The 25,294-nt window shown below is 42.1% G+C and overlaps 1 protein-coding gene across 3 annotated transcripts in view; it reads left to right on the top strand.

The window, feature by feature from the left end:
• Positions 1-24,836, top strand: part of RGMB (repulsive guidance molecule BMP co-receptor b) — a 61,583-nt gene extending 36,747 nt beyond the window's left edge. For 2 of the 3 annotated variants that reach the window (XM_063453671.1, XM_063453670.1), the window contains 2 exons: positions 4,263-4,771; positions 23,681-24,835. In XM_063453671.1, the coding sequence (XP_063309741.1) occupies positions 4,263-4,771; positions 23,681-24,343 (1,172 nt within the window). In that variant the 3' untranslated portion in view covers positions 24,344-24,835. Of the gene's footprint in view, positions 1-4,262; positions 4,772-23,680 lie in introns of all 3 variants that reach the window. The other variant, XM_063453669.1, reaches the window with a different exon arrangement.
• The last annotated feature ends 458 nt before the right edge of the window (positions 24,837-25,294 follow it).

Below are 25,294 nucleotides of genomic sequence, written 5' to 3'. Positions count from 1 at the left end.
CCTCCACCTTTCAGGAGCACTTGCTGTAACGTATGCAATGTCATTATACATTTATGAAAATTGGATATTCTGGTTGAACGCTGTACAGGATGTTCAGAGGGCAATCAGATGAGGCTTGAAAATGATGAGTCACCTGGATCATATATCTCAATACAGAAGGCTCTTCTCTGTGTTCTATGGACCTCGTAGTTGTTGGTTCCATGGCGTGGGAATTTTTCTGTGCTTGCTCCGACTTCTAATGGTCAGTCAGCTTCTTGACCTTATTCTTTTTGGATTCCACACACATGTATGCATACATGCCACATCCTTGTGATAACTTTATAACTTAGGCTTATCTAAGACAGTGACCTATTAGCCAAGGTGCAGTGAGATAAATCCTTGAGGTGGTTGTGGTGCCTGGAGTACCCTGGAGCTCTCTAACCTTGTAGTGTTATACTGTTTTCGATTGGCTTTGACCCTGAATCCCATTCACCAGTCTGCTGCCTTTCTTCCTTGGCACAGGCTAATACATGAGATGGCAGTGATAGACAGAGAGTGTCTGTTGACACTCAAGGTCCGTCACTAACCATCGATCGTGAGTAAAGGTACCTACATTCTTAACCTTAACTCGTGATGTGCTGCCAATGTTGAGCTGAGCACGTCAGCTTATGTTAGGCCTATCACTTTCTGGCGCATTTGAAAACACCAAATGGTGAAACTATGCCAGAGGAGTCCAGACACACCTTTGCACAATATCAAATACAAAAATAAATCGATAAAATATAAAAATCTGTCAACTTTAAATGGAGGGTTAAATTGGCACGTAGATAAATTTCTTTAAATTTTAGATGTAGATGCTTAGATTAGTTAGTCGTGCTGGGTGAGTTTTTAAATTTAAACTTCTTTAGTTTAGTTCATTCCATCTCTATGCCCCAATCTATGGTGTTCCCCTTTTCATCCCATTAAGTAGGTTGCGCATGATCAAATGGAATTACGTGACTTAAAGCTAAGTATGAATTCTACAGATTCAACATTACATCAGTTAAATAGATCTACTATTCGCCTCGGTTAATATATACTATATGTCTTAAGAAGGGTCTAGACACATAACCCCACCTTGTGCCTAAATCCTCCTATTTAACATATTACCATGGGGGATTTACGGGAAGGGAATAGTTCTGACCTCCAGTGCATGGAGTGCGCATAGCTGTGTACCTCTCGTATAAATTGCATATTATATAATTTATCTGCAGACACTTGTGATTTAAAATAGAGCTTGTTGATTCTTTTCATCGCAGTTCTTACATGTCTGAAATCGACAGGTTTCTGCAGGGTAATCAGATAGTTGTTCTGTGCATGCTTTATTGTGTGGTCATTCTGTTTGTTTCGGTTTTCTGACCTTTTAAAAAGCTGACAGTCTGAGATCTTAGCTAGTGGGATTGCCGAATGCCGTGCTTTGCGTTCCAGGACATCTTGTCTTACTTGAAGGCATCGAAGGCCTGAAACACAATTTGCTCCAGGCTTTATTGAGCTAGATTATTCTGCCTGTCTTTGTGTGCAATGTAAGTAGAATTTTATTTTGCATACTCCGTAATTTGAGCTGTATTTTTTTTTTTCTTCTGCATGGACAGAGTTTGGGATATTAACTTACCACCTGTGTTTCCTTGGCACTCTTTCCAAAACCATATAACGTCAGGGTGGTCAAAGCTAATGGCTACAAACCCTGGATTTAGAAGGAAATCCTTCCCTTTTATTATTTTTTTTTGTTCGGTCTTCAATGATCAGTCAAGGTTTTAAGGTTGTAAGGTTGTTGTGTCTGTGTTAAAGCAAGAGCAAAACTTTTCTAGAAAAATAGTTTCTATGTATGTCTGACATTCAAGGACTTAATAAAATGCAAGAATCTGCAAGTTGGGTTAGATATAATTGTCGTTTGTTTTGTTTTTAAAGCCTCTGTACCTTTTTAGATTCTTGAAATTTAAATGTGATGCCTTTTGACATCCTATAATCCCTTAGAGATATTGGATAGTTCTATTCACAGGTGCTAAATATGAAGCTTTAGGTTTTTTTTTGAAGATGTTTCATTTTGCTGTTCTTTGTTTACTTGTATTATGCACAGTTAAGTGATTGTGTGTAGCTTTGACACGTTGATGACGAAGGTGGAAGATGTGTTTTGTCTTGGTTTATAGACTATGGGGTCTACAGTAGAGTGGTGTTCAAAGTCAGCATTTTTTTAGTGCGATGGGATTTTCATCCCGGCATAGAGCACCTTTATGGTATAATCATTAAATAGAGCTTGCAGACAAATTTCGATGGGAACTCCAAACTCATTCAGTATAACCAAAAAAAGTTATTAACTAATGGCTGAATATGAAGGGAAACTACTCAACTTGGGCTCTGTTAGAAATTCACCAACTTGAACCAAGTCGACTCAGCCGAGACCCTCACACATTTCCATAAATTAATCTCAGTGGTAGGTTGTACCAAATATATTAATATATATATATATAAAAAAAAAAGACTAGTTCACTTAACTGCCACCAGGTCCACGAACATCCAAGGGCAGGGGAAGAGTGGAACAAAAAGATAAATCAGGGGTTCCACTGGCCTGATGACCCCACCTCATTGTATGTTAAGGTTAAATGAAGTGGCTAAGGAGCATTCCCTGCTGTTCTCAATTCTCAGGAATTTGGAATATGGAGTTATAAATCCAATGTGGATTGACATGAATTTCCTAATATACATTTGGGTGTATGCTTGCTGCCTTGTACAACCCTGATTGTGTGAGCACGGGAGGATGTTTTTAATAGTACTGTGCCGGAGAGGACTGCCATAACTGCTTTTTTTTTTTCCTCTTCTCTCTGGAGCTGTGGTAGAAGGGTACCTCCAGAATGTATTTACCTCCCACCGTTCACAGTTTATAAAATCATATTACTTGACACGCATATTAAAGGGAAACTTTTTCATCATTCTGCTTCTTAGCCCCACCTCTTCGGTCTCTAACACCTACGCCTTGACTCCCTTTCTGTCATTTACAACCTGCGGTGTTTCTCAGTGAGACAGTTGTATGTGCCATCAGGAAGTACAGCAAATATTTCTAATGGTTGTTGTTTAGCTAATCACTTTCATGAGTAGAAAGCTGATAATTAATCTACAACTTGCAGAGACTGCCCTGTCCATAAAACACTGCTGTGCTGGGATTACGCACTCTTAGAACAGGGCTCAAATTTTAAGTCTAGTGCCATTTGCTGGTGTAAAAGTTACTTGCCACTGCAAACCTCACAAATCTTTTTTTGTTTTTTTTTAAATATTTGTTGAATAGTTTTTGCAAAAAAAGGAAAACTGTGATATAGCGGCAAAGGTTTAGAATGTTAGAAAAAATTACAAATTGCTGATCTCTGTTACAATGATTGTCTGGTGGGCACCCACCTCCACCACTATTGCTGAATTTCAAGGTGGAAAACCAGCTAGTGGGCGGGTGGAATTTTTTTTGTCAGTTTATTGTGGATGCAGCAAGTTCAAATACACACTTTTTAAAATGTATTTATTTGACTTCTTTTCAAACACAGTACCTGTACAATATCTTAAATCCGTTAAAGGGACACTGAGTTTCCGAGTTTGTTATATCATGTTTTGCTCACACGATTATGAGCAGTAGTTCAGATGGCACATGATATATCAGAAGATTCTGTAATTTGCCGAAAGGAAATTTTGTATGTAGCACATTGTGCATCATGTATTGCATTAAAAGTTAATTAGCCGGCTGGTGTGTGTACACAATTTTTGTATTATTAAATTGCACCCTAAATTTGTTGACTTGAAAATAATAATTTCCTGATATATCCACATGCGCTTATAAAATAATGCTTTCCTTTGTTTTGATATTATCTTGTTTGTGCACCCAATTGTCATTCTAGATTTTTAGGAAAAGTCTTTGTTCTCAATTTTTTATCATTAACGGTGAAGGCTTTTTCCGTGATCTCCGTTAAGAGCATGTGTACGGACCATGGTTGTTTTTTCTATCTGAGCACTAAGTGGAGATATATGATAGTTTCACGAATAGAAAAGTAAGACAAAGATCGAAAAGTGTGGCAACTAGCATGCATCAATCTATTCTAAATCAACAGACATTCCAATAGTTGACATGTGAGTGCTCCACAAATCCAGACGTCTGTCCACATTCTATTCCAGATATTTGAGTATATATTCAAGGCTCTTTGCATGTTGACAGCATTAGTCTTTGTGAAGTCACATTTTGTTTATGATGCCCATTTTTTCTTTTCCAGGGTACAGCCAGCAGCAGACACAGTGCCGCATTCAGAAGTGCACGACGGACTTTGTTTCTTTGACATCACACTTGAATTCTGGAAGCGATGGCTTTGATTCTGAATTCTGTAAGGCCTTGCGGGCATATGCTGGTTGCACACACAGGACTTCCAAAGCTTGTCGTGGAAACCTAGTCTACCATTCTGCTGTTTTGGGCATTAGTGACCTCATGAGCCAGAGGAACTGTTCCAAGGATGGTCCCACATCTTCTACAAACCCTGAATTTTCAAACGATGCTTGTAACTATCACAGCAGGGTCACAGCAAGAGAGCTACAGGTGGGGGATCAGACTCAACCAAATTATCTTTTTTGTGGCTTGTTTGGAGACCCACACTTGAGAACTTTTAAAGACCATTTTCAGACATGCAAAGTGGAAGGTGCTTGGCCTCTAATAGACAACAACTATTTGTCAGTGCAAGTGACAAATGTACCAGTAGTTCCTGGATCAAGTGCTACTGCTACAAACAAGGTAACTGTAAGTTCCACGTGACTTAACATGCATTCACTTAGTGAGAGGCAGAATACAGTCAATTGTGGGTTACAATTAGCAACTGCAATTACACTATGTACTCAGCTTTCTTTTCTACATGAGACACATAAAAGTATATTTGCTTTACAACATAATAATATGTTCTAGAAGTAGACTGTAGAACATTTCCATGATTGCAGTTGACATTTTATTGCAAGTGCCGTCCTTTTAACTTTCTTGTGAAACAATAATGCTGATTACTACCCTGATCTGGAGCAGACCAGCAATTCAAAGTATATCAGATAAAAGTTACATTTTCTTAAGTGTTATCGGACATCCTCAGACTGAAACGAATTACAGCAGCCGAATGTAAAGGCTTGTTAAACATGGAATAAAACTCAAAATTACCTTCAGTGAAAAAATATATAATATAGAACACAAACAAGTTGTAGAGTGACTTCCTCTGTTGACTTACCACGTGGTGCTGATCATTGTGGATTGTCTTAAATAAGTGAGAGTTTGGTGTTAGAATAATTTTCTCCCGACTCTGTGAAATCCATTTGATTTATGTATGTGCATGGTCATTATTTTCCCTGTGAACTTTCTATCTGAATATAAAAGTGCTTTACATGATATATTATTAATGGGACACTCCATGCAACTACTTCACTACCCAGTGAGTGCATGATAAATAATGTACTTGACCTAATATGTGTCTGTTTTTTCCAGAGTGGTAGATTAAAAAAAAAAAAAAAAAAAAAAGTTTGTATTCTCTGGTCTCGCAGTCTAGAGGGAATAGAAATGGCCAGTCTCTAATTCTTTACCGGTGTTCTATTCTTCACTGGTGTTAAAGGTTTCATATAAATCTCTGCATAACAGACCATGCACAACCTAGATACAGTAGTTACTTTATCTGGTCTTGTCCGTTCGTTCATTCATTTGTTTGTTTGTTTCTCTCACATCTATATTGTTGCTTTCGTTTTTTTACTAGCTTATCTCTTTAAGGCCTCGATTTAATGTTTTTAGATTAGCTTTTTAAATTATTCACAGAGACTTTATTGGTGATTTATGTAGGTAAAGCATTTGAAAAGTGTTTTGTTTATTATTTTCCTCTATCAAGTTGTGTTCATTTGAAAAGCATATTCAAAAATATTACATACTGTTACATACTAGTTTTCCTGGCTCTATAGGGTCCTGGGGCCCCCCTCCCGCCGGACTCTAGGGTGAGGAAGGGGTCAATCGCTTACCTTTTTTTTCCCCAGCGCTGGGGACTTTCCTTCTCCTTTCCCGTCATTGGCTGAATGCGCATGCGTCTTCTCACTCTGAAAATCACAGTGAGAAGCGCGGAAGCGCCTCTAGCGGCTGTCAATGAGACGCCCACTAGAGGCTGGATTAACCCTATAGTAAACATAGCAGTTTCTCTGAAACTGCTATGTTTACAGCAGAATGGGTTAATCCTAGATGGACCTGGCACCCAGACCACTTCATTAAGCTGAAGTGGTCTGGGTGCCTATAGTGTCCCTTTAAATAGAGCTCCCTCCCACCTTTCTGATCGAGGTGAAACAGGCTCAGATCCACTTCTGGTGACATAAATTCTAGGTCATTATTTTTCTTTCTTTCTTTTTTTCTTTTTATTAACTTGGAATTTTTTTTAATTTTTTTTTTTGTCATAAGGCTAAAATATTGCTGGTTTTGGGTGTTGTTTGTCTTCAAACTTTTAGGACACAGTCCATAAAGAATATTTATTTATTACAATGGGGTTCGCTAAATAGTATTTTTATATTCTATTAACTGAGAATCGCACGATTAGCACAGCACTACCAGAGTGGCAAGTTTACAAACCTGCCTATGTCAAGCAAATGTGATCTTTACATCTTAATTGTAGAACCTGTTCATTTACCTTGTTTAAACTACATTTGCAAAGATCTTTGCTAAACATTTGTTGGTCTTGTGCTTGTTCTCCGATTGGTAACAGTGGTGGAATGAATAAAAGATAAAGCGCTTGAATTGTAACTGGAAAATCCAGCAGGTTTGTGCATCATTCCCTGACCTGGTGGGAGGCAGTAGCAAAGAACAGCCTGTTAATGACTGTTCCCCTGTGAGAGCCTTGTAGGGAGGAGAGGAAAAGAGCAGAACAGCCACTCCAATGAATACCGACTTTGTGTGTATATGTGTGAATGCAGGTATGTTTGTGTATGTTGGTGACTGCGTTTTGTAAAGGTGTGAGTAAATGTGTGTATACATAGACACTGTGCAGGTTTTTAAGGACCACAACCTACAAAATAAATTGTTAAATAAGGACAATAAGCTAAAATGGCAAATGTCTAGTTATTTTGGGAAATATGTGTTGACCTTTTGATTTAAAGAAACGGCATTTTAAATAAAACTATCCTACTTTATTAATATTATTATTTAACATAAAAGATTACATGTATAATGGCCGCTTTTGTATATTATGTTTTACTGCATACATAGAAGTAAATGTCAAAACATCACCTGATTTAATCTTGCCCTATGGGGACGGCCATGTTTAAATCCTGTTTTTGGTTGTGACGTGCTAGTATGATTTACGGACATCATCCATAATTGCTAACCAAGCACTCTGGGATGGTTTCAAAATGTGCGTGCACTTAGCAGATAAGTTTTGTCCAAAGAGGGCTAAAAATGTATGTTCCCCACTGAAAAGGGTATTCCAGGAGATGCGTGAAAATCAGTCATTACCAAATAATATTCAAGAAGGCAATTTGTATGTAATTATTTTTTTTTTTATAAATAAGGAAAATTTTCTTTTAACTTCAAAACCTAAACAAAAATGTGTATAACACTTAAATCTCTCGAAATGTCCTGGACACTGCGGGATATTACACTTTGAACAGGTGTTTTATTATGTATGTGGGGGGGGGGGGGGGAGGGGGAGGGACACTACAGTCTTCTATAGCACGGTTATAGTGTTTAAAGAGCCCCTCTTAGGGTTAACATTGGACTTGGGGAGTGACTATGGAGGTTGGAGATTTTTGGTTTAAAAATCATTTCTAACGGTATACTCCATTTCCCAAACCTCACACAAAAGCACAGTTTTACAAATCTATCTCCATTTAAAACATGCAAAAGCTGCAAATCTCTTGTCTGCATCCTATGCAAGCCCTCTCTTTCTTCCCCAGCCCATACTTTCTGTGGCTGTCCCATGTGGCTCAATGAGAAGTCTTTACAAGGCAGGTGCTGCCTCTTGAGTTTAGCTTCAACGAGCTAAGCTACCAGGAAGTAACAGGACTGATTGTCTGACAATGTATAATTTCTATTGAAATCTGCACTTTTTGTAAAATTAAAAAGCAGGCATTCTCTTTGCTCTTCAGCAAGCTAAAGGGCTTTAGGAGTCTGCAGTGTCCCTTTAAGGTTACGTTTAGTATCACAGTTAAGGAACACTATAGATGCACTTCATCTCGATGCTAGTGGTCTGGGGCTTAACCTACTTTATAGAAACTGCAATGTTATCATTGTAGGCCCAGGTTAAGTCAACCTCTAGTGGACCAGGCAAAGATAAGTCTACTATAGGCACTTCTGCAGCACTGACCAAGTAACACTCTGTCACAGAGGCAGAGAGGTGAGCACCAATGTTGGGGGAGGAAGCCTCTGCTGAGAATGGCCAAAGCTCTAGTCCTAGATTTCCAAGCATCTGTGAGCTAAAATCTGTTCACATGGCTGCCATCAGGGCAGGGCCCGGATTGCTCTGGGAAACCTGGACCCGGGGACATATGGCAGTATTGGGGCATGGGCCCTTCAGTCCCAATATACACATTTATATAGCGATTATTGTTTTATGTATATGTGTGTGTGTGCACCTGCGGGCCCTCTAAAGCCTGTGTAGTGCAGAGGGAGCCCAGCCAATTTCATCTTTGATTTCCAGCTGCCCCTCTTTCCAACACCCCTCAGCTGTCAGAACGGTACCACGTTTATCATGGCAACACTCAGAGTGGCACACATGCCAGGATCGTGAGCGTTGGAGAGAGGAGCAACTGAAAAGTGAGCATGGCGTTGGCTGGGCCCTCACTGCCGTATTCAGCGCCTGACAGCCTGCACAATGCCACCGAAAATAAAATTGTATTTATTGTAATTTATTAAAATGAATTGAATTGAATTGAATTGCGGCCACGGCGGCTTGCATGCATGGCTGCTCATACCCGGTCGCAGGAGTCCGCAGGGCGGCCGGGTCCCCTGTAGTGACGGGCCTGGTCGCAGCCACGACCACTGCAACCGCGGTATGTACGCCACTGACTACATCCACAACAGTTACAAACACTCTGCATTCACAATATGCACACTGCACCCACTGTACGCACTGCATTTATTACACACAAACACTACGCCCACTGCATCCATTACACAACCAAACACTATGCATCCACTCTAAGCATTACACACACCGCATTCAGTCCACACACTGCATTCTTGTGGCCGGACTCAGAATGGGCCCTCTGGGCAGAATCGGGGCCAGGCCCAGAGGGCCCAGACCTTGAGCTGTGTAAGGGACCCCAAAATTTCTGATGCAAGCTCTGACTGTTCTACATAGCTTGTTTAAATGAAAATAATCCATGGGTAATGGCTATACCCTTCATCCCTGCAATCTGTGCTAGAACAGCTCAGCAACATATAGCAGATTTGTGCAGGAATGAAAGGGTTACTAACACTCCACGCTAGCTAATAACATGCATTTTATGAAAGTCTCTCTCTGCACGGAATGAATACTGCATTCATTCTTTATGGGCAGCCAGCCCTTGCAAGGTGTGTGTTGTATGTAAACTGTGGGGCATCTGTCAGCCTTGAATTACTTGTGCATTGTGTTTAGCAAACCGGAATGCTGTTACAATATGTTCTTTATTACAGATTTCAGTTCCCTGGCATCTGTGCATTTTATTGTATTCTATGACAATAAAGCAAAGACAAATTTAAAGAGAAATCATAGAGACCCAAAATTGTACAACGCACTATATAGCTTAAAGCAGGGGTGCCCAAAAGGTAGAACTAAAACTCCCACATGCTTTGTCATTCTAAAGGCATGCAAAGCATCATGGGAGTTGTAGTTTAAAACATCTGGGGATCTACCTTTTGGACATCGCTGGCCTAACGTATGTAGACACCGGACCATCACCATGATGTGAGCTTGATGGTTATCTCATGCATTAAACTGTGACTTGGGGGAGAATTAACTGAAAAATGTTACGGTTTAAGCCTAGAGCTGTAAAATGTAGCTGGCTTGGAGTTTTCTGCTTTTGTAACTTAAAATATGCAGTTCTCTTTTCAGTTCTCTGCAAATTAATTTTAGTGGAAAAATCCACGTTCTGTAGCCCTGGTTCTTCAAAATATTAAAAATTAGCATGAAGATAAGGGGACATTTTCTCTAGAAAAAAAAAATAGTCTGAACAGATTTGAATAGAGATACCAGTGAATGTTATAATTTGGGTATTGTTGTACTGCATGAAACTATGCCCTTGATTTAATATTGTTATTTAAGCTTTTAAAATGTTTAATATTTATTTGAACAATTTGAAAAAAAATATTTTCAAAGTTGATCCAAAAATATATATTTTTTTGTTTTTGTTTTTTGTGCCGTAAGCCAAAAAAGGATTCTAAAAGATTTTTGCACAGATTATTACGGATATGACCCTGGAATTGAAATCATTAGCTGCTCTTTCATTAAAAGATTCAAAAATAAGCTTTATGAATGACAATAAAACACAATGTTTGCACTAGATTTAAAAGGAATTTTTGGCAGATAATGGAAAGCGATTGCTTTATGTGTTCTCTCAAGTATGAGGTGCTCCTTGTCCTTTTTTAGTGTGGATTTGAAAACGTGTTTTATTGAGAAGACTGTAGAGACTTTTATGAGAATGGTGATGTTTAGACTCTTTAGAGCAGAGGTCCTCAAACCAAATGTTCAGGTTTTGTCAGTATCCCCCATTGGAACAAAACAAAGAAATACCTAAATTCTGGACTGGATTACGAACCACTGCGCCAGATACTTCCATAGAGGTTTTTACATAATCTTGCCTATGTAAGGTGCCAGCAGTGACACATATTGTATTTTACAAAAAAGTCTCATCGTCCACATACATTCTCAATGGTGGTAGCTGACATCATTGAAACGTGTTTTCAGATCAATGTTTTGCAAGACTTTTTTTTTTTTTTCTTCCGGTCACAATAAATTACAAGCACTCCCATTGCTGGCTGATGAGTCATTGAAAAGCTGATGAAGCTAATATAGAAGTTGTTTGGCATAGAATCTCTCACAGCCTTCACGTTTGTGGTGCAGTGTGCATTATTTCTGGATTGCTGATCACTAAACTGCAATTGTATCATTCACCATTCTGACATTTAAAGTATGTCATGGTGTGATAGGAAATAGATGTTCCAGATGTATGTCGTTTATTGATTTATTTATTTTCCATCCCTCTTTGAATCTCTGTCTCTCCAGCTTGGATGATCTCATTCCCTGTCTTAAAATATTTGTTTCAGGTGTGGGTTGAAATGTAGCAAGATCCTTAGAACTGAAGTTTGGTCATTGCTGGAGCATGACCAGAGGCTGTGGCCTTCCGATCCCCAGGGATCTGTGGGAATCTGTGGGAATCGATGACCTTTCCACGTAGGCCTCCCAGTAGGTTTAGATGTTAACCTCCCGAGAGCCCTAAAGTAAAGTCTAAAAACCGTGCTCTTTTCTCAGTTTTGAAAGCAGTGACATCATGCCTGTCATTTGACTAAACAGATATGTTCCTTAGTGGCAGACTGACAACAGCAGGTAGTGGTAGTGGTTAGCACATAAATCTGCACCGTCACATTAATGTTTATGCATATTTTGTAAATGCCCCCAGAGGCAACATTCTTGCTTTTGTATAACAGGTTGAGGATGAAGTTAAGTGTGTGTATATATAGTTCCCCAAAGCTCTCAGACATAGTTATACAGTAGTCTAGGTTGAAAAATGGCCAAAGTCAATCAAGTTCATGGATAACGCAATCTTCTTTCTTCTGCTCATGGTGCTATCTGCCAGGTGCCCAAATCACAGCAGTGCATGCACGAGTACGACACGGGTTTATGGGTAAGACTACTGGATCCTCCATAGACCAACCTTTGTGAAGTGCAAGAAGAACCATTTGCTCTACAGCCATTGCTAGCGACAACTTGACGTAGAAAGCTACGCCTTTTGTTGACTTAGGCTTTGCTCATGAGACAGGGTAGTCAATACGTTGTCTTATGATAACTTTTGGTTGAGTAGGAGTTTCAGTATGAGTGTTTCATAAAGATTTTATCTTCGTGAAGTACTCGGATAGTGGCATGAAGTGACAGTGACTGCGTGAATAATGCATTTACCAGTGCAACACAAACTAGGCCCTTAACAAATAGCGTCTTTATTGAGTTTAGCACGCGTAGTAATTTATTAGTCAAATACCAAATTGTTGGTCAGTTGGCAGCCGACCACACATTAAAATTCCACAGTGATGTGTTATTTCAAATTGCCTTTTCGTGAAAGTTTACTGTGTGCAGTTTAACTATTTATCACATTTTTCTGTATTGGCTTTTGGTGCTTTAGGTACAAATTTGAATGAGTGTTGGCATTATATACATTCCCCCCCACCCCTTCATACATTGTTAATTTTTAACTTCCTAGTACATGCCCCATCAAGTGCACACAATCATATGTTTGATGTTCCGCATTCGATAGATAACTGCACGTCCAGTTGGTTCTTGAGATAAATTTACTGTGAACAATCATTGAGGAAGTTTGCCCCAGTAGATCGGTTTGTGGAAGCTTTTATAACCTTGCCTTTGTACTTTTATTACTGCTGAATGCAGAGGGCTCTAGCTAGATTCAAATTAGAATAGAGTTTTATCTGTGTGTCTGCGTGGAACCTAGAGAAGTCCTATGTGAGCTAAACAACCACTAGTAAAACCTGAGAGGTGGGGATTCTAGAGCTGCAAAAGGCAGCGTCCACAAAGCATTAAAGCGGATTTTTTCAGTGGTCATGCATATTTTGCAAAGACCCCCAAAGTTGACTTATCTGCTTAGGGTACAGTGGCCATGTCATGACAGTGGATGGCTGTTATACTTGTCTGAAGCAGTCCCTCTCAGCCGCTGCCATCTTCTTCCCGGAGACCTTCTTCATTGTTTCATCTACCAGGAGCAACGTCAGAGATTGTGGGAGCCTCTACAGATTAGGTCTCGCGATGAGCGAGACTATATCGGATTCCCGCAGCCGTCACGTGCAATACTTGCTGGATCTGAATAAAATTCAACAGCAACGCTTTTGTTTGATGAGATCTTTGGATTACACTGGTATTTAAATGAAACACAGTCAATTTGAGTATCGAAGTTTTATTTATATATACATACTTCGCCACATGACTTATATTCATTCTTACTGATATCATGTTGAATTGGCAATGATGTATGTTTTGTTTCATGACACATGGGTTCTTCGATAAATTTACAGAACTTTCTAGATTCGGAAAGAACATTCTATGCAACAAAAAGGTTTTATACCTTTGGGCATGCCAAAACCGTTTGTTTAAGATATTTTCAATGCCGAACAAACAGACTAAATTTACAGTTTTTGAGAACAATTAAAAAAAAATTTTCAGTGTTTTTTTTTTATTTTTTTTTATATATACTTGCATTGTGTAAAGAAGGCTGATTGCATGACCGGTGTATAGTCGCCATATGGGCAGTCGGAATCCAGGACAACCACCCCACATACCTAACCTAATAATGCGCTGACACTAGGGTATTAGGGAAAAATTGTCCACAGCTTTATTAAACAATCTCAAATAATTATTAGAATAATAATCATAATATAACCAAATAACTTAACATGTAAACATGGGTCATTGCCCCCCATACTCTGCCCTTGCACCCGTATCCTTCTGTCAATATAAAAGGCAATGACCCCAATATAAATAACATATATACATATACATAACATATACCAACATTATTCCAACATGAACCAATTTAAAGTGCCCAAACATCAATTAACCACGGCAGGGGTATACCCGGATACCCCTACCCCACCAGGTTCTGAGCCACCGACAGGACTCGAAACCTACCAACCACCAATGACCACAATTTTCCATTTCCATCCGGTTCCTCATGGGGAGCCTATTTCTTCTCCTTCAGCTCCCCATCCCGCCACTAGCTCAGACCTTGACCCCTTAAGCCGTCTGAGCTCCGCCACCCCAAAGAAAAAGTACCTTCTGCATCCCTTCCTGCCAACCCAAGTTCAGTAGGTCCCATCCCACTGCCGAGAGATGAACACCGTCCGGGTGGTAGTACCCCTGCAGCCCACCTTCCAACTCACTGTGCCACACTACTAGCCCCCCCAATTTCCTAACAAAGCTTGCCATCAAGCTGTTCACCTTCTTCCTGCACCTATCTATGGCCCCTGGGTCCCGTGTGTGGTGCCAACACCGCCTCGGGACCATCTCTGACCAAACCAGCATCACTCCAGGAAGTAGGTCCCTCAACTTGTTGAGGTCCTGCTTCATCCACTTTACCAGTCGACGCTGAGGTGTCAAGCCCAGGTCGTTGCCCCCAGCATGGAGGACCAGCAGATCTGGCCTCTGCCCACTGGCCACCAACCTGAACACTGCCCCACAGACATCCCCCCCCAGCAACCTCCCCTGTACCCAAACCATTGCACCGTCAGGTGTTCCCTCGGAAAGCCCAGCTGCTGGCCTTGAGCTCGCGCTGCGGCCCTCCTCTCAGCCCCGACGACAAAAGAATGTCCCACGATCCATGTGACGCGGCCTGGGGAAGAAATAAACAAACTGTAAGACACCCCCATCCCAGTCGGAACCCCCACTGGCCCATTATATCAATCCAATAAGCCCAAACGAACATATGAACGGAACCTTACAGACTCCCACCTTCCAATCCGTTTCACAAAATCATCCCCCAACCCCAGGCGTGTGGCCTCCGTGGCCGCCCCGATGCAGAAGGAATGTGTCCGCGCATAAACCCAGTTTACCCCGGCCCGACTGAAAGACTTTGGTGAATTGGAAGCGGGACAGGGAGGACCCGTCCGCGTGTACTAATAGCGATCCCCCACCTGCCGGCCTCTTGGCCACGTACCCCGCCACCGTGGCCACCGGGCACAGAGCAGAGCACGGCAGGGCCCCCAGCGTCATGTCCCGGCCCACCCCTGTGACGTCCGTCTTGGACTTGGCCAGGTGAACCACCAACCTACTTTCCAGAACCCTAACACCTGAAAACTGCAGCCCCCCTGAAGCCGCTCGGGTAGCACTCACCAATTCCCCAACTCGGAAGGCCCCGAAAAAGACCAGGAGGAAAGCAGCCCGGAACAGCGACACCTCAAATCCATCGAAACAAATCTCCGTCATGACCCGTATTAGGTCCACCAGCACCCGAACTGACACCGGGCGCCTAGTGTCGGGAAATCTACGTCCCTTCCGGTACCCCTTGAGCGCTTGCATAATGACGAAGGTCTTAGTCAGATCCTCCGTCCCGCGCAGCTTAAACTAGAAAGCCATTGCCGCCATGGACCTGTCAACCACCGCGGGGGACGCCTCCCCCGCCAGTAGCCGAAAGGCAAACCACAAGAAGGCGTCTAGGAGTGATTCCCCCACTAGCACTCGATCCAACCCTCGTAGTGAATGTTCCCAAGAACTCCAAACCTTATTGTAGGCGGCCCAAGTGGCCGGCGCCAGCAAGGCTTCACCAATCCCCCAAGCAAGACGCTCCTAGTTGCCATATCTCGTCCGGGCACTTCTGGCCCGTTTCCAGTGCATCCGGGGCCGCCTTCCGGAATCGGGACCACTGAAAACGAGAAAGCGTCAGCCACCTCATTCAAATACCCGGGCACATGGCGCGCGTGAAAGACCACGTTAAGTGACATACACAGCAAAACAAGATGCCACAACAGCCAAACCACTGGTTTCGACGCTGCGGACTGGTTATTGACTGCGTGCACTACGGACATGTTGTCCGAGAAGAAGGTCACCTTCTGATCCCTCCAGCCCTCCTGTCCCTAACGGGTGAAATGCTGACACTGCTGGACCCAGAGCCCCCCCTTGGACTACGCCCCCCCAACTGCCCACTGTTCCGGTATGAACCCCACCCGCCGCCCGAGGGTGCACCCTGGCTAGCAAAACTACCCTGGACCGGCACCTCCCGCCCAGCCACAGCCCCTTCAGCTGACCCTCTCCCCCTACGCGAGCCTAACTGCCCGTGGTGTGCGGACCCAGTCCCAGTTCCCAAGGAGGACCCCCCTATCCCAGGAGACCCCCCACGGATCCCTACCCCAGACTCAACAGAGGCATCCCTACCCCAGACTCAACAGATACCTTGCCTCTCAGGCTCAACTGAGCCCCCCTTCGCTCTCCCCCCCACTCACCCAGAGCCCCAGTAGGTGCCTGACCGCTCCCCCTCCCTTCCCCCTGCCTATGGCTCCCCCTCCAGGCTCCCCCTTTGTCCTGTCCGCCCAGGGGGCCCCTGCCGGAGCCCCCCGTACTCGCCTGCTGTTCCAGGGGCCTGGTATGCGTCCGCCCTGCTCCGGTCCCGACATCCTGGGCCTCCACTGGAGCGGGCACCCTCCCGGGCCGTGATCCTGTTTCTCCGGGCACTCCAGGGGACCGCCCGACCTCAGCAGCGGTCCCCGTTCCCGGCGCGGCCCATCCCGACCTGGGAGCCGCAGCATCACCAGTCCGGGCAGCCACCCGCCACGTGGCAAGCATCCGAGGTCCTGGCAGCACTCAGGGAGGCCAGGCCTCGACCATGCGGCTGCCGGACCTGCTGCGGCCCGCTCCAGCCGCCACGACATCACCAGGGCCATCCGCACCAGATCCAGAGCCCCGGCTCAGGGCGACAGTCCTCCTAGGCCCCGGCAGCGCGCTGGGAGGCGGTGCCTCAACCACACGACCACCGGGCCTGCCGCAGCCCGCTCCCGCCGGCCTGCCGACCCCAGGGGTATCCTCACCGGGCCCAGCGCCCGGGCTCAGCCTCCTCGGTGGCCTCCTGGCCCTCACCGGACGTCCACTCCCCGTATCCGCCGCCAACGTCAGGGCCCGTCCGAGTTGGGCCCACAGCCAGTCCACTCCTTGATTCCAGGCCGCCGACCGGATCCCTGCAAGCAGCCTCTCCACTTCATCCATGGCCCTGCAGCAACGAGAAGAAGAGAAAACCCCACCAGGCCAAATCTATGAGCACAGGAGTGCACACAAACTCAGCCAGGTAGGAATTAAAAGTGATTGCTCTAAAATGGCTGCCTATTTAAATAGCCAGCCCACTTACCCAGCCAGCCCACTTATAACTCCAATCCCTGCTTCCTTCCTCCTAAGCCCGCCTCCTAACCCCTGTCAAGGCCCTTTTCAGCTAAGCTGCGCTTTTGCTCCATGGGGCTACATTATGTAAATGTGGAGTTTAGAAATGGGAACAGATGTGGTCCTTAATGGATCTTATTATGGGAAATTGGCTTTTTCAGTCCTCTTGGGATAAACGGATCTTCGACATTACAACTGGTTTTCTAACCCCCATTTTTAAGTGTAAGAAATTGCAGGAAAAAAGGCATTCTTTAAAATTTGTAGATTGCTTATCCAGTGCTGTAATATTTGCCAGATGGAAAAGATATATGTCCTGACTTTTAAGGGGGCTTAGTCATCCAACTGTTGAATATTAGTATTTAGGTTTAAAGGACCACTCTAAGCACCCAGACCACTTCAGCTTAATGAAGTGGTCTGGGTGCCAGGTCCAGCTAGGGTTAACCCATTTTTTCATAAACATAGCAGTTTCAGAGAAACTGCTATGTTTGTGAATGGGTTAAGCCTTCCCCCTAATCCTCGAGTGGCTGTCTCATTGACAGCCGCTAGAGGCGCTTGCGTGATTCTCACTGTGATTTTCACAGTGAGAGCACGCAAGCGTCCATAGGAAAGCATTATGAATGCTTTCCTATATGACCGGCTGAATGCGCGCGCAGCTCGTGCCGCGCGTGCGCATTCAGCCGACTGGGAGGAGAAGAGGAGGATCGGAGGAGGAGAGCTCTCCGCCCACCGCTGGAAAAAGGTAAGTTTTAAACACTTACCCCTTTCCAGAGCCCGGCAGGAGGGGGTCCCTGAGGGTGGGGGCACCCTCAGGGCACTCTAGTGCCAGGAAAACGAGTATGTTTTCCTGGCACTAGAGTGGTCCTTTAAGCATGGCCTTATCTTACATTTCGCAAATCTTCCAATTTGTAATACCTATGATAAACAGACCAGTGTATTTGTGTATAGGTAAGCCTTGGGGTTGTGGCTTATAAAACATATCAGTCCTCCTTAGAGTTAATAAAAAATAAAAAATAATAATTTCTTGTGCCATGTCCTTATTCTCCTTATATTATAGTCCTTCTACTTCATCCAGCAACAGCTGCCATTGTACCCTCTTCATGGGTGATGCTGTCAGTGATTCCTGCTAATCAGTTTGTTAGGTTGACCCTGCTGCGTATTCCCCCAGTGGCATAGCTAGGGGGGCTCGGAGGGGGTGAAAAGTGCAGCCACAATGCTTACTAAATTAGGTGCCCGCAGCCATTTAATACTGCACCGGACAGAGTTCCCCCCTGGGTGGAAGTGAGTTCAGGTCACTTCCTCCCAGCAAATAGGGTACTGCATGGGTAAGAGGAGAGGGACTGAGGAAGCCTGGAGTCTAATTCCCATCAGCCTCATTCATCCAGCTCCCACTGGACCCCAGGGAAGCCACCATTTTGCATCTAAAAAGTAATTAAACAGGAGGGTAGCTAAAATATGTAAATGGTTATTTACTGTGTGTGTGTACCTGGGTCTGTGTGTACATTAAGTACTGCATAATTGTTGTGTATGTGTGTAGTAGTTGTGTGTACGTGTGTGTGTGTGTGCGCGGTAGGGTGTCTGTGTGATTTTGTGTGTGTGTGGCAATGTATACATCCCAGCATTCCAACGCTAACATTGCACACTAAAACACCCCTGCATTTCAACACTAGCACTGCATATAAATACACATGCCGTAGTCTGTGTGGAGGGAGTGGGAATATGAATCGTGCCATATCCATGCGCCCTGTATTCCTTGTAGCGTGGCTGGCATGGGGACACTTCTTGGTGAGACCTGGCTGAGAGAGGTGGCAAATTCAGGGGCCGTCCCGGGCGGCAAAATGCCACTGACTGCTCCTATGACTCTGATATACTGACGTCTATGCCGAATGAACATACTGACGTCAGTGTTACTCTATTTTGACAGCCAACCCCCAGATCTTATTTTCACTTGCAAGCGAAGCCCAGGCATACTATTACATTTGGCTGCGGGAGCCTCCATACACAGTATGTTTTCCCTCACAGTTGTCACTAGTGTGGGGGAAGTGACAAAACTTGACAGTGGTAGCTCTGCATTTTGTCAAGCAGAGGAAAAATACACACGACAAAGTATTCCCTACTTTTTATTGTGATATCTGTTGACTGCATTAAAATTTAAGTGAAATTCCAACAGTCCTTATGGGGGGATGTTGACACAGCAGCTTTAACAGTCAACGTTTTGCTGTCAAGGTTTGCATATGCAAAAATGAAACACTGTTTTACGCCAGCCCAGGCAATGCTCGGTAACGTGTGAGTCCTAATTAATATAAAACGGCCAGCAGCCCTCACAACATGTGAATTTGAAAGATACACGTCAAATCCAAAGAAAGATTGCAGAGCTCTGAAACTAGTATTAACAGATCATTTCAGAAACTTTCCAATCTTATACATATCATTTTTTTCTTTCACCTTTACCTTTACCTTTACCATCTTTAGGCATGAGTTATGGAAAATGGACCTAAAACTGCCCCAGCAGGTTATAGAGCAGGGAGGAAATTGGCCAGGACACTTTTTTAGCAGCAGTAAGGAAAAGCAATAAAAAGCTGATGCAATCCAAAAAAAACCCATAAATGTATTCACACAATTGCAATCTGGATGGATAGTGATTAAAGATGTGCATAAAGTTATTGTGAAGAGAAAGTTGATTTGGTAATGGGCAAACCAGATTAGCCTATGAATTCCTTTCCTGTCATTCTAATCTATTTGAGTTGGGATTTATTTAGTAAAACCATGAAACTCTAATCCAGTTTTTTAAGCTGAATGGACGTTCTAATTATTAATCTGCATATGGTCGCCTGGAGATCTACCACGCTGCTTCGTTTGGTTCTGTTTTGATGTCTGGAGTTGCTGAGGTCTCCTTCTTTGACTCTCCAAGATTTATGTTAGCATTTCCATGATACCAGGAAGCAATTTTATTAAACCTTTTCTTTAGTGGGCGTGTACACCGTGCACAAATTAATTACTACTTCAATATGCGGACCTACACAACAAACAGATTTTCTTAATTTTACCAGTGGAGTTTTTTTGTTTGTTTTGTTTTTATAGTCTGCTGGGGGTGAATTCGGTATTTGAATAGTAGCCTTAATTATTTCTTGTCATTTATGCATTTACTACAGGGTGGTTTTATAGGAACACTCTAGTGCCCCTTTGCCCCGCCACAGCAATAAAGCGGATAAAAAAATTCCCTTACTTTACTCCAGCTCCGAGGGACTACCTCTGACGTCATCGCGTGGGGGAGCTTAATGTGCATACGCTGCAAAAACTGCACAAACATTAGGCCTTCCCCTTAGTAAAGTATTGACGCAATGTGTTTCTATTGGAATTTTGAAAATGTTGAGCGTCCTCATGCAAAGCGTGAAAATGTCCGGCATTGTTACACTGAGTTAAACTCCACGAAACAGCAGAAAGCTCCGCTAGTGACAGTCTGGCAGACTGCCACTAGAGGCAATATTGACATTACAATGAAAAATTGCATTTTCTCTAAAACTGCAATTTTCTCTACAATAGAAAAATACACTTAGAGCTCCTTGAATACTTGGCAGTATCCAAATGGTTGCTGTGGAAATCTAAACTTAGAATGTTTGTGGTGATCGAGAGTAGCCATCAGGTTAGGTAAGGACACATTGGGATACGTATCCGCAATGATTGCAGGTAGCTGCAGCATTTTACCTTTCATTCTTGGGCTTAGTATGCTGGTTCAAAATCCTAGTGAGTATACGCTGCAGGGAGTACTATAATTATTTCATTTGTGTAATGGTTCATTTTATATTGCATGTTGCGTTTTTAGGGTTAAGAAATATATTGACCAGGATGGCTTATTGCTTAATTTTGAGAATGTTTAATTTAACAGTTGTACTGCGGGACAGGAATTGTTTAGACCAGGGCTGACCAAATAGGAAGCTGATGTACAATTAGATCCTCCATCATGCCCCTGGTTCATTTTGCCACTCCAGCGTTTTTATTCTAATTTAAGTTTTTATATTTAACTCTGTTAATTTGTAGATATTCTGAGTGTGTTGTCAGAAAGAAAACATTGAGATTATGCTAGGTTTCAAGAATGGCTTTGAAAATGGGTTATGATTGTGCTTAAAAAAATAAAATGCCTATATTCTTACATGGGGAAACATTTTTTACATAATCTTTTGTTTGTTCAAATTTACGATCCCCCTCAGTTTTTGTTGTTCTCACGGGTAATGAGAAACCAGATTTCAAATATTTAAAAATCAATGAATGAAAAAACGTGTTCGGGAAAGATGCTTTTAATAAGCACGAATGCTTCTACCACTGTGTGCCGAAGACGTGAACGGTTTACTTATTTGTTTTTCCTTGGGAAGAAAATTATATAATATAGTGTGTGTGTGTGTGTGTGTGTGTGTATATATATGTTTGTGTAAGTGTGTGTGGGCATATAACACACAAACACACACACTATAAGATTGAAAACAGCTATTTAATAATGTGTGCCCAAGATCTAAGTGCAGCAATTTGTCAGTAATGAATGGTAATGGCAATTTGCAAACCTGGCAAATTGAGGATGTGGCAGGGAATTGCTTAGAAACCAGTAGTTGGCAGGAAACCTTTTGGAAGGCATTTGGAAGCATTGTTAATATTGTTTGTGTGTCTCAGGTCATAGCTACACAAGTGGCAATGCGTGTTTGTAATTACAGTGCTGTAAACATTAATTCCCTCCCCCCCCATATACACTTACCTCTTAGTATTCAAACAGGAATTCACAGTCTGAGAGCCCATAGCACCTAACTAATATTTTACATTGGTATGTACGCCATTCATTGCTACTGGATACTGGCCGTAAAAAGTAAACATGGATTTTTTTATGTAACAGTTTGATGTTTTGCTACTTTTTAAACAGACAGACCATATTCTGTGCACAGATCTTTGTCACCATAATATGTCTTCAAAGTGCAATACATTTGTTTACAAATTGTTCCGTGTAAATAAGATACTTTGGTATGGTGTGAATTAAATTCTCGATTACATAAATGGTTAAAAGAATGCTCCAAGCACTATAACTACTACAGCACGATATAGTGTCAGGAGTGTCCTGGTACCCTCCCACATTAAGTGGTCAAACGTTTTTTAAAAATTTCACAGCTTACGTGGCTCCCCTGGGTACCCATGGTTTTTATCCAGCGTGTGTCTGCCCTCAGCCACACGTGGCCCAGTACAGCCTATCAGAGTGACCCTGCTTATTTCAGTAGAACTAATTGGATTCTCTATAAACAGGGCTTTGTCTGTGGGCACTCAGATAAGCTGTCAAACCATTCTATAACTGTTTTTACTACCTAATCTGGGAAGGTACAGGGCAGTCCAGTCACGGTGACTACTACAGGCTGCAGCTGTTAACTGTAGTGGCTATGGTGCTTGGAGTATTAATTTAACTGTAAGTCACTTGTCTATTGTGAAGTCCTCAATAGCCCCACCCATTTGTCACACCTTTGGCGACTTCCCTTTTTTGTTTTTTGTTTGTTTTATGTGTTTGTTTTTGTTGTGTGTGTTTTCTTCCCATCATGTAGTTGGGTGGGACTTAAACCCTTGATTAAATAAGACTAAGACAAACTTCTGTGAAGCACTTTTAACTTGTGCCTGAAAAGAATTGAGAATAAATAAAACCATAGCAAATAGCATGCCTACTCCCCACATCACTAAACGGCAATCTCTCTGCATTCCTGGAGAATTCTAAATCCATTTATGGTCCCTGGACTAGCGTGGGTTAAAGTGTGAAGACGTAATCCTGCTTTGCATCTCAATGTCTTTGTTAGTGAGCATTTAATTCCCTGTTTATAGATTTCTGTTTAAACTATTTACACATCATATAGATTCAGACACAGAAAACACCACAAATGGGAAGATTAACATTTATGAGTCAGTTCTGTCAAACAGACAAATTGCTCAGCTTTGGAAGAAACGTTGAATCCCTAATTTAGTGTGTTAATGTTATGATTGTGGGTTGCCTAAGGTACCGATTAAACAGTGAAACCTGTCATTTGTCTCTCATTATAGTTAAGTTCCGCCTCACAGGTGTTGAATAAACTTGTCTGAAATGTTGTCTTTCCAGTCTACGATGGTATGAAGAAATCTTTAAAAAGCCTATGGCTGATTTTGCACTTTTTTTTTTTGCTTAGTAATCTATCTTTCAAAACAAGTGGCCAACAAAGTGTCTAGTTTCAAGAACCTAGCTATAAATGCAATGATGGAGATTATTCTCCAAATCTGTGGTTCTTCTCTATTTTTTTTTTTTTTTTTAACTTTAGTTTGAAAACCTATTCTTCAACTGTGAAATCAGCTCGTGGACTTTTTTCTTAAATTTTAGTTTAATAAATGCAATAAAATATATATATTTTTTTTAAAATATCTTTATTCGAATCTTAAAGCATCCAATGGTAAAACTATCTTGATTGTGTTCTCTCTTGTTTCTGTGGCTTTTTATTTAACATTCAGAGTCTTTAGAAAATTCTCTGTTCTACGCTAATAAAACCTTAGGTATATTCAGATTGCATTATTGACAATTTCCCTTTCCTTCTCTCTCCTAGATAACAATAATATTCAAATCTTACCAAGACTGCACGGAGCAGAAGGTGTATCAGGCTGTGACAGATGACTTACCATCAGCTTTTGTGGATGGCACTACTAGCGGTGGGGATAGTGAAATGAAGACCTTAAGGATTATCGAGAAAGTCGGTGGAAAGCACGTCGTAATGCATGCCAAATACATTGGGACCACAGTGATCGTACGTCAGCTTGGAAACTACCTAACGCTTGCAATTCGCATGCCAGAGGACTTGGCGATGGACTACGAGGAAAGCCAAGACTTACAGTTGTGTATGAATGGTTGTCCATCTAGTGAACGCATTGATGAGGGTGGACACCTTCGGCTCCCATTAGCGGTGAACAGCCCGCCCAGTAATTCTAATCAAGCTCGCTCAGTGTACACACTGGAGAGTGCCACTGCAACGTGTCTTGAGAAAATACAACACAAGCACATCTACTTTAACTCATGTGTTTTTGACTTGCTCACTACCGGAGATGTGAACTTTACAGCTGCTGCTCAGAGCGCGTGGGAAGATGTTGAAACCCTACACCCCAGAAAGGAACGCTGGCAAATCTTCCCAAACAGTGGAAATGGAAGCAAGACATCCGCTTTGCCTGCTGTTGTCCTTGGGCTTGTCTGCCTGTTCTTCGTTGCATTTTTGTAGGAGTGTATTATAAAGTGTAAAATATATATTGTTATAATATATTGAGCAAAGATAAGAGCATATATGTATATACCGTGTATATGAAGGGATGCTTGTCTTGGGATACCCATGAGATTTTTATATATTGTGTTTTATGGTTTCTTTTTGTTTACTTGCATTGGATGTAGTATTACATTTATTTTTTATTTTTATTTTTTTTGTAATTTTATTTTTTCTTCCTTATGTGTTATATGTTCCTTTTATTGGAATCTATTAGAAAGCACTTTATTTTTTATCAAATATTTATGTGTCAATACCGGGGTACGGATTTGTGAAAGAAAACATTATATATGTTTGGTCGTGTGTTTATGTATATAATATATCGTTATATACACACACACACTAACATATTGCTACACACAAACCTTTCTAAGTGTTTACTTTATTTTTTATTTTTTTCAACTGTTCTTTTTCCACTTGATATTGTGAAAATCATTACGTTATGCAAGAATTTTTTTTTTTTAATTTTTTTTTTTTTTAGTGTTTTAAAATATTACTTATTCTTCAGAACTGTGAATAGATAGAGATTTCTGCAGTAGCGCTATCTAGCACCATTTAGAAAAAAAAAAAAGTAATTCTAAACTCCAGGCAATTCTCTCTGGTAATGTCGTTTTAAATCCACAGATTTATTTATGAAACCAGGAAGTGAGAAAAATAAAAATGTCAACTTCTGGCCAAAATATCGAAACTGGAAGGGTCTCCAATGGGTAATTCACTAAACCAGAATTATCCATAAGTATTCAATTGCAGATTTCGTAACTAAACTAGGCAAATCTCAAAATGCTTAATTTTTAGGCTTGAAATTTGCAATTTCCTTTTGATTTCTCCTTGGTGATCGTTTTAGTGACTAACTCACCGTGTCACTCGCAAGGTTGGCAAAATTAAATGGTCTTATCCACCTGTTTAACTTGC

Source organism: Pelobates fuscus, chromosome 5 (assembly GCF_036172605.1).
Source record: "Pelobates fuscus isolate aPelFus1 chromosome 5, aPelFus1.pri, whole genome shotgun sequence".
Taxonomy (NCBI): Eukaryota; Metazoa; Chordata; class Amphibia; order Anura; family Pelobatidae; genus Pelobates; species Pelobates fuscus.
The sequence above is the reverse complement of the archived record's forward strand: the minus strand, read 5'-3'. Positions and strand labels throughout refer to the sequence as shown.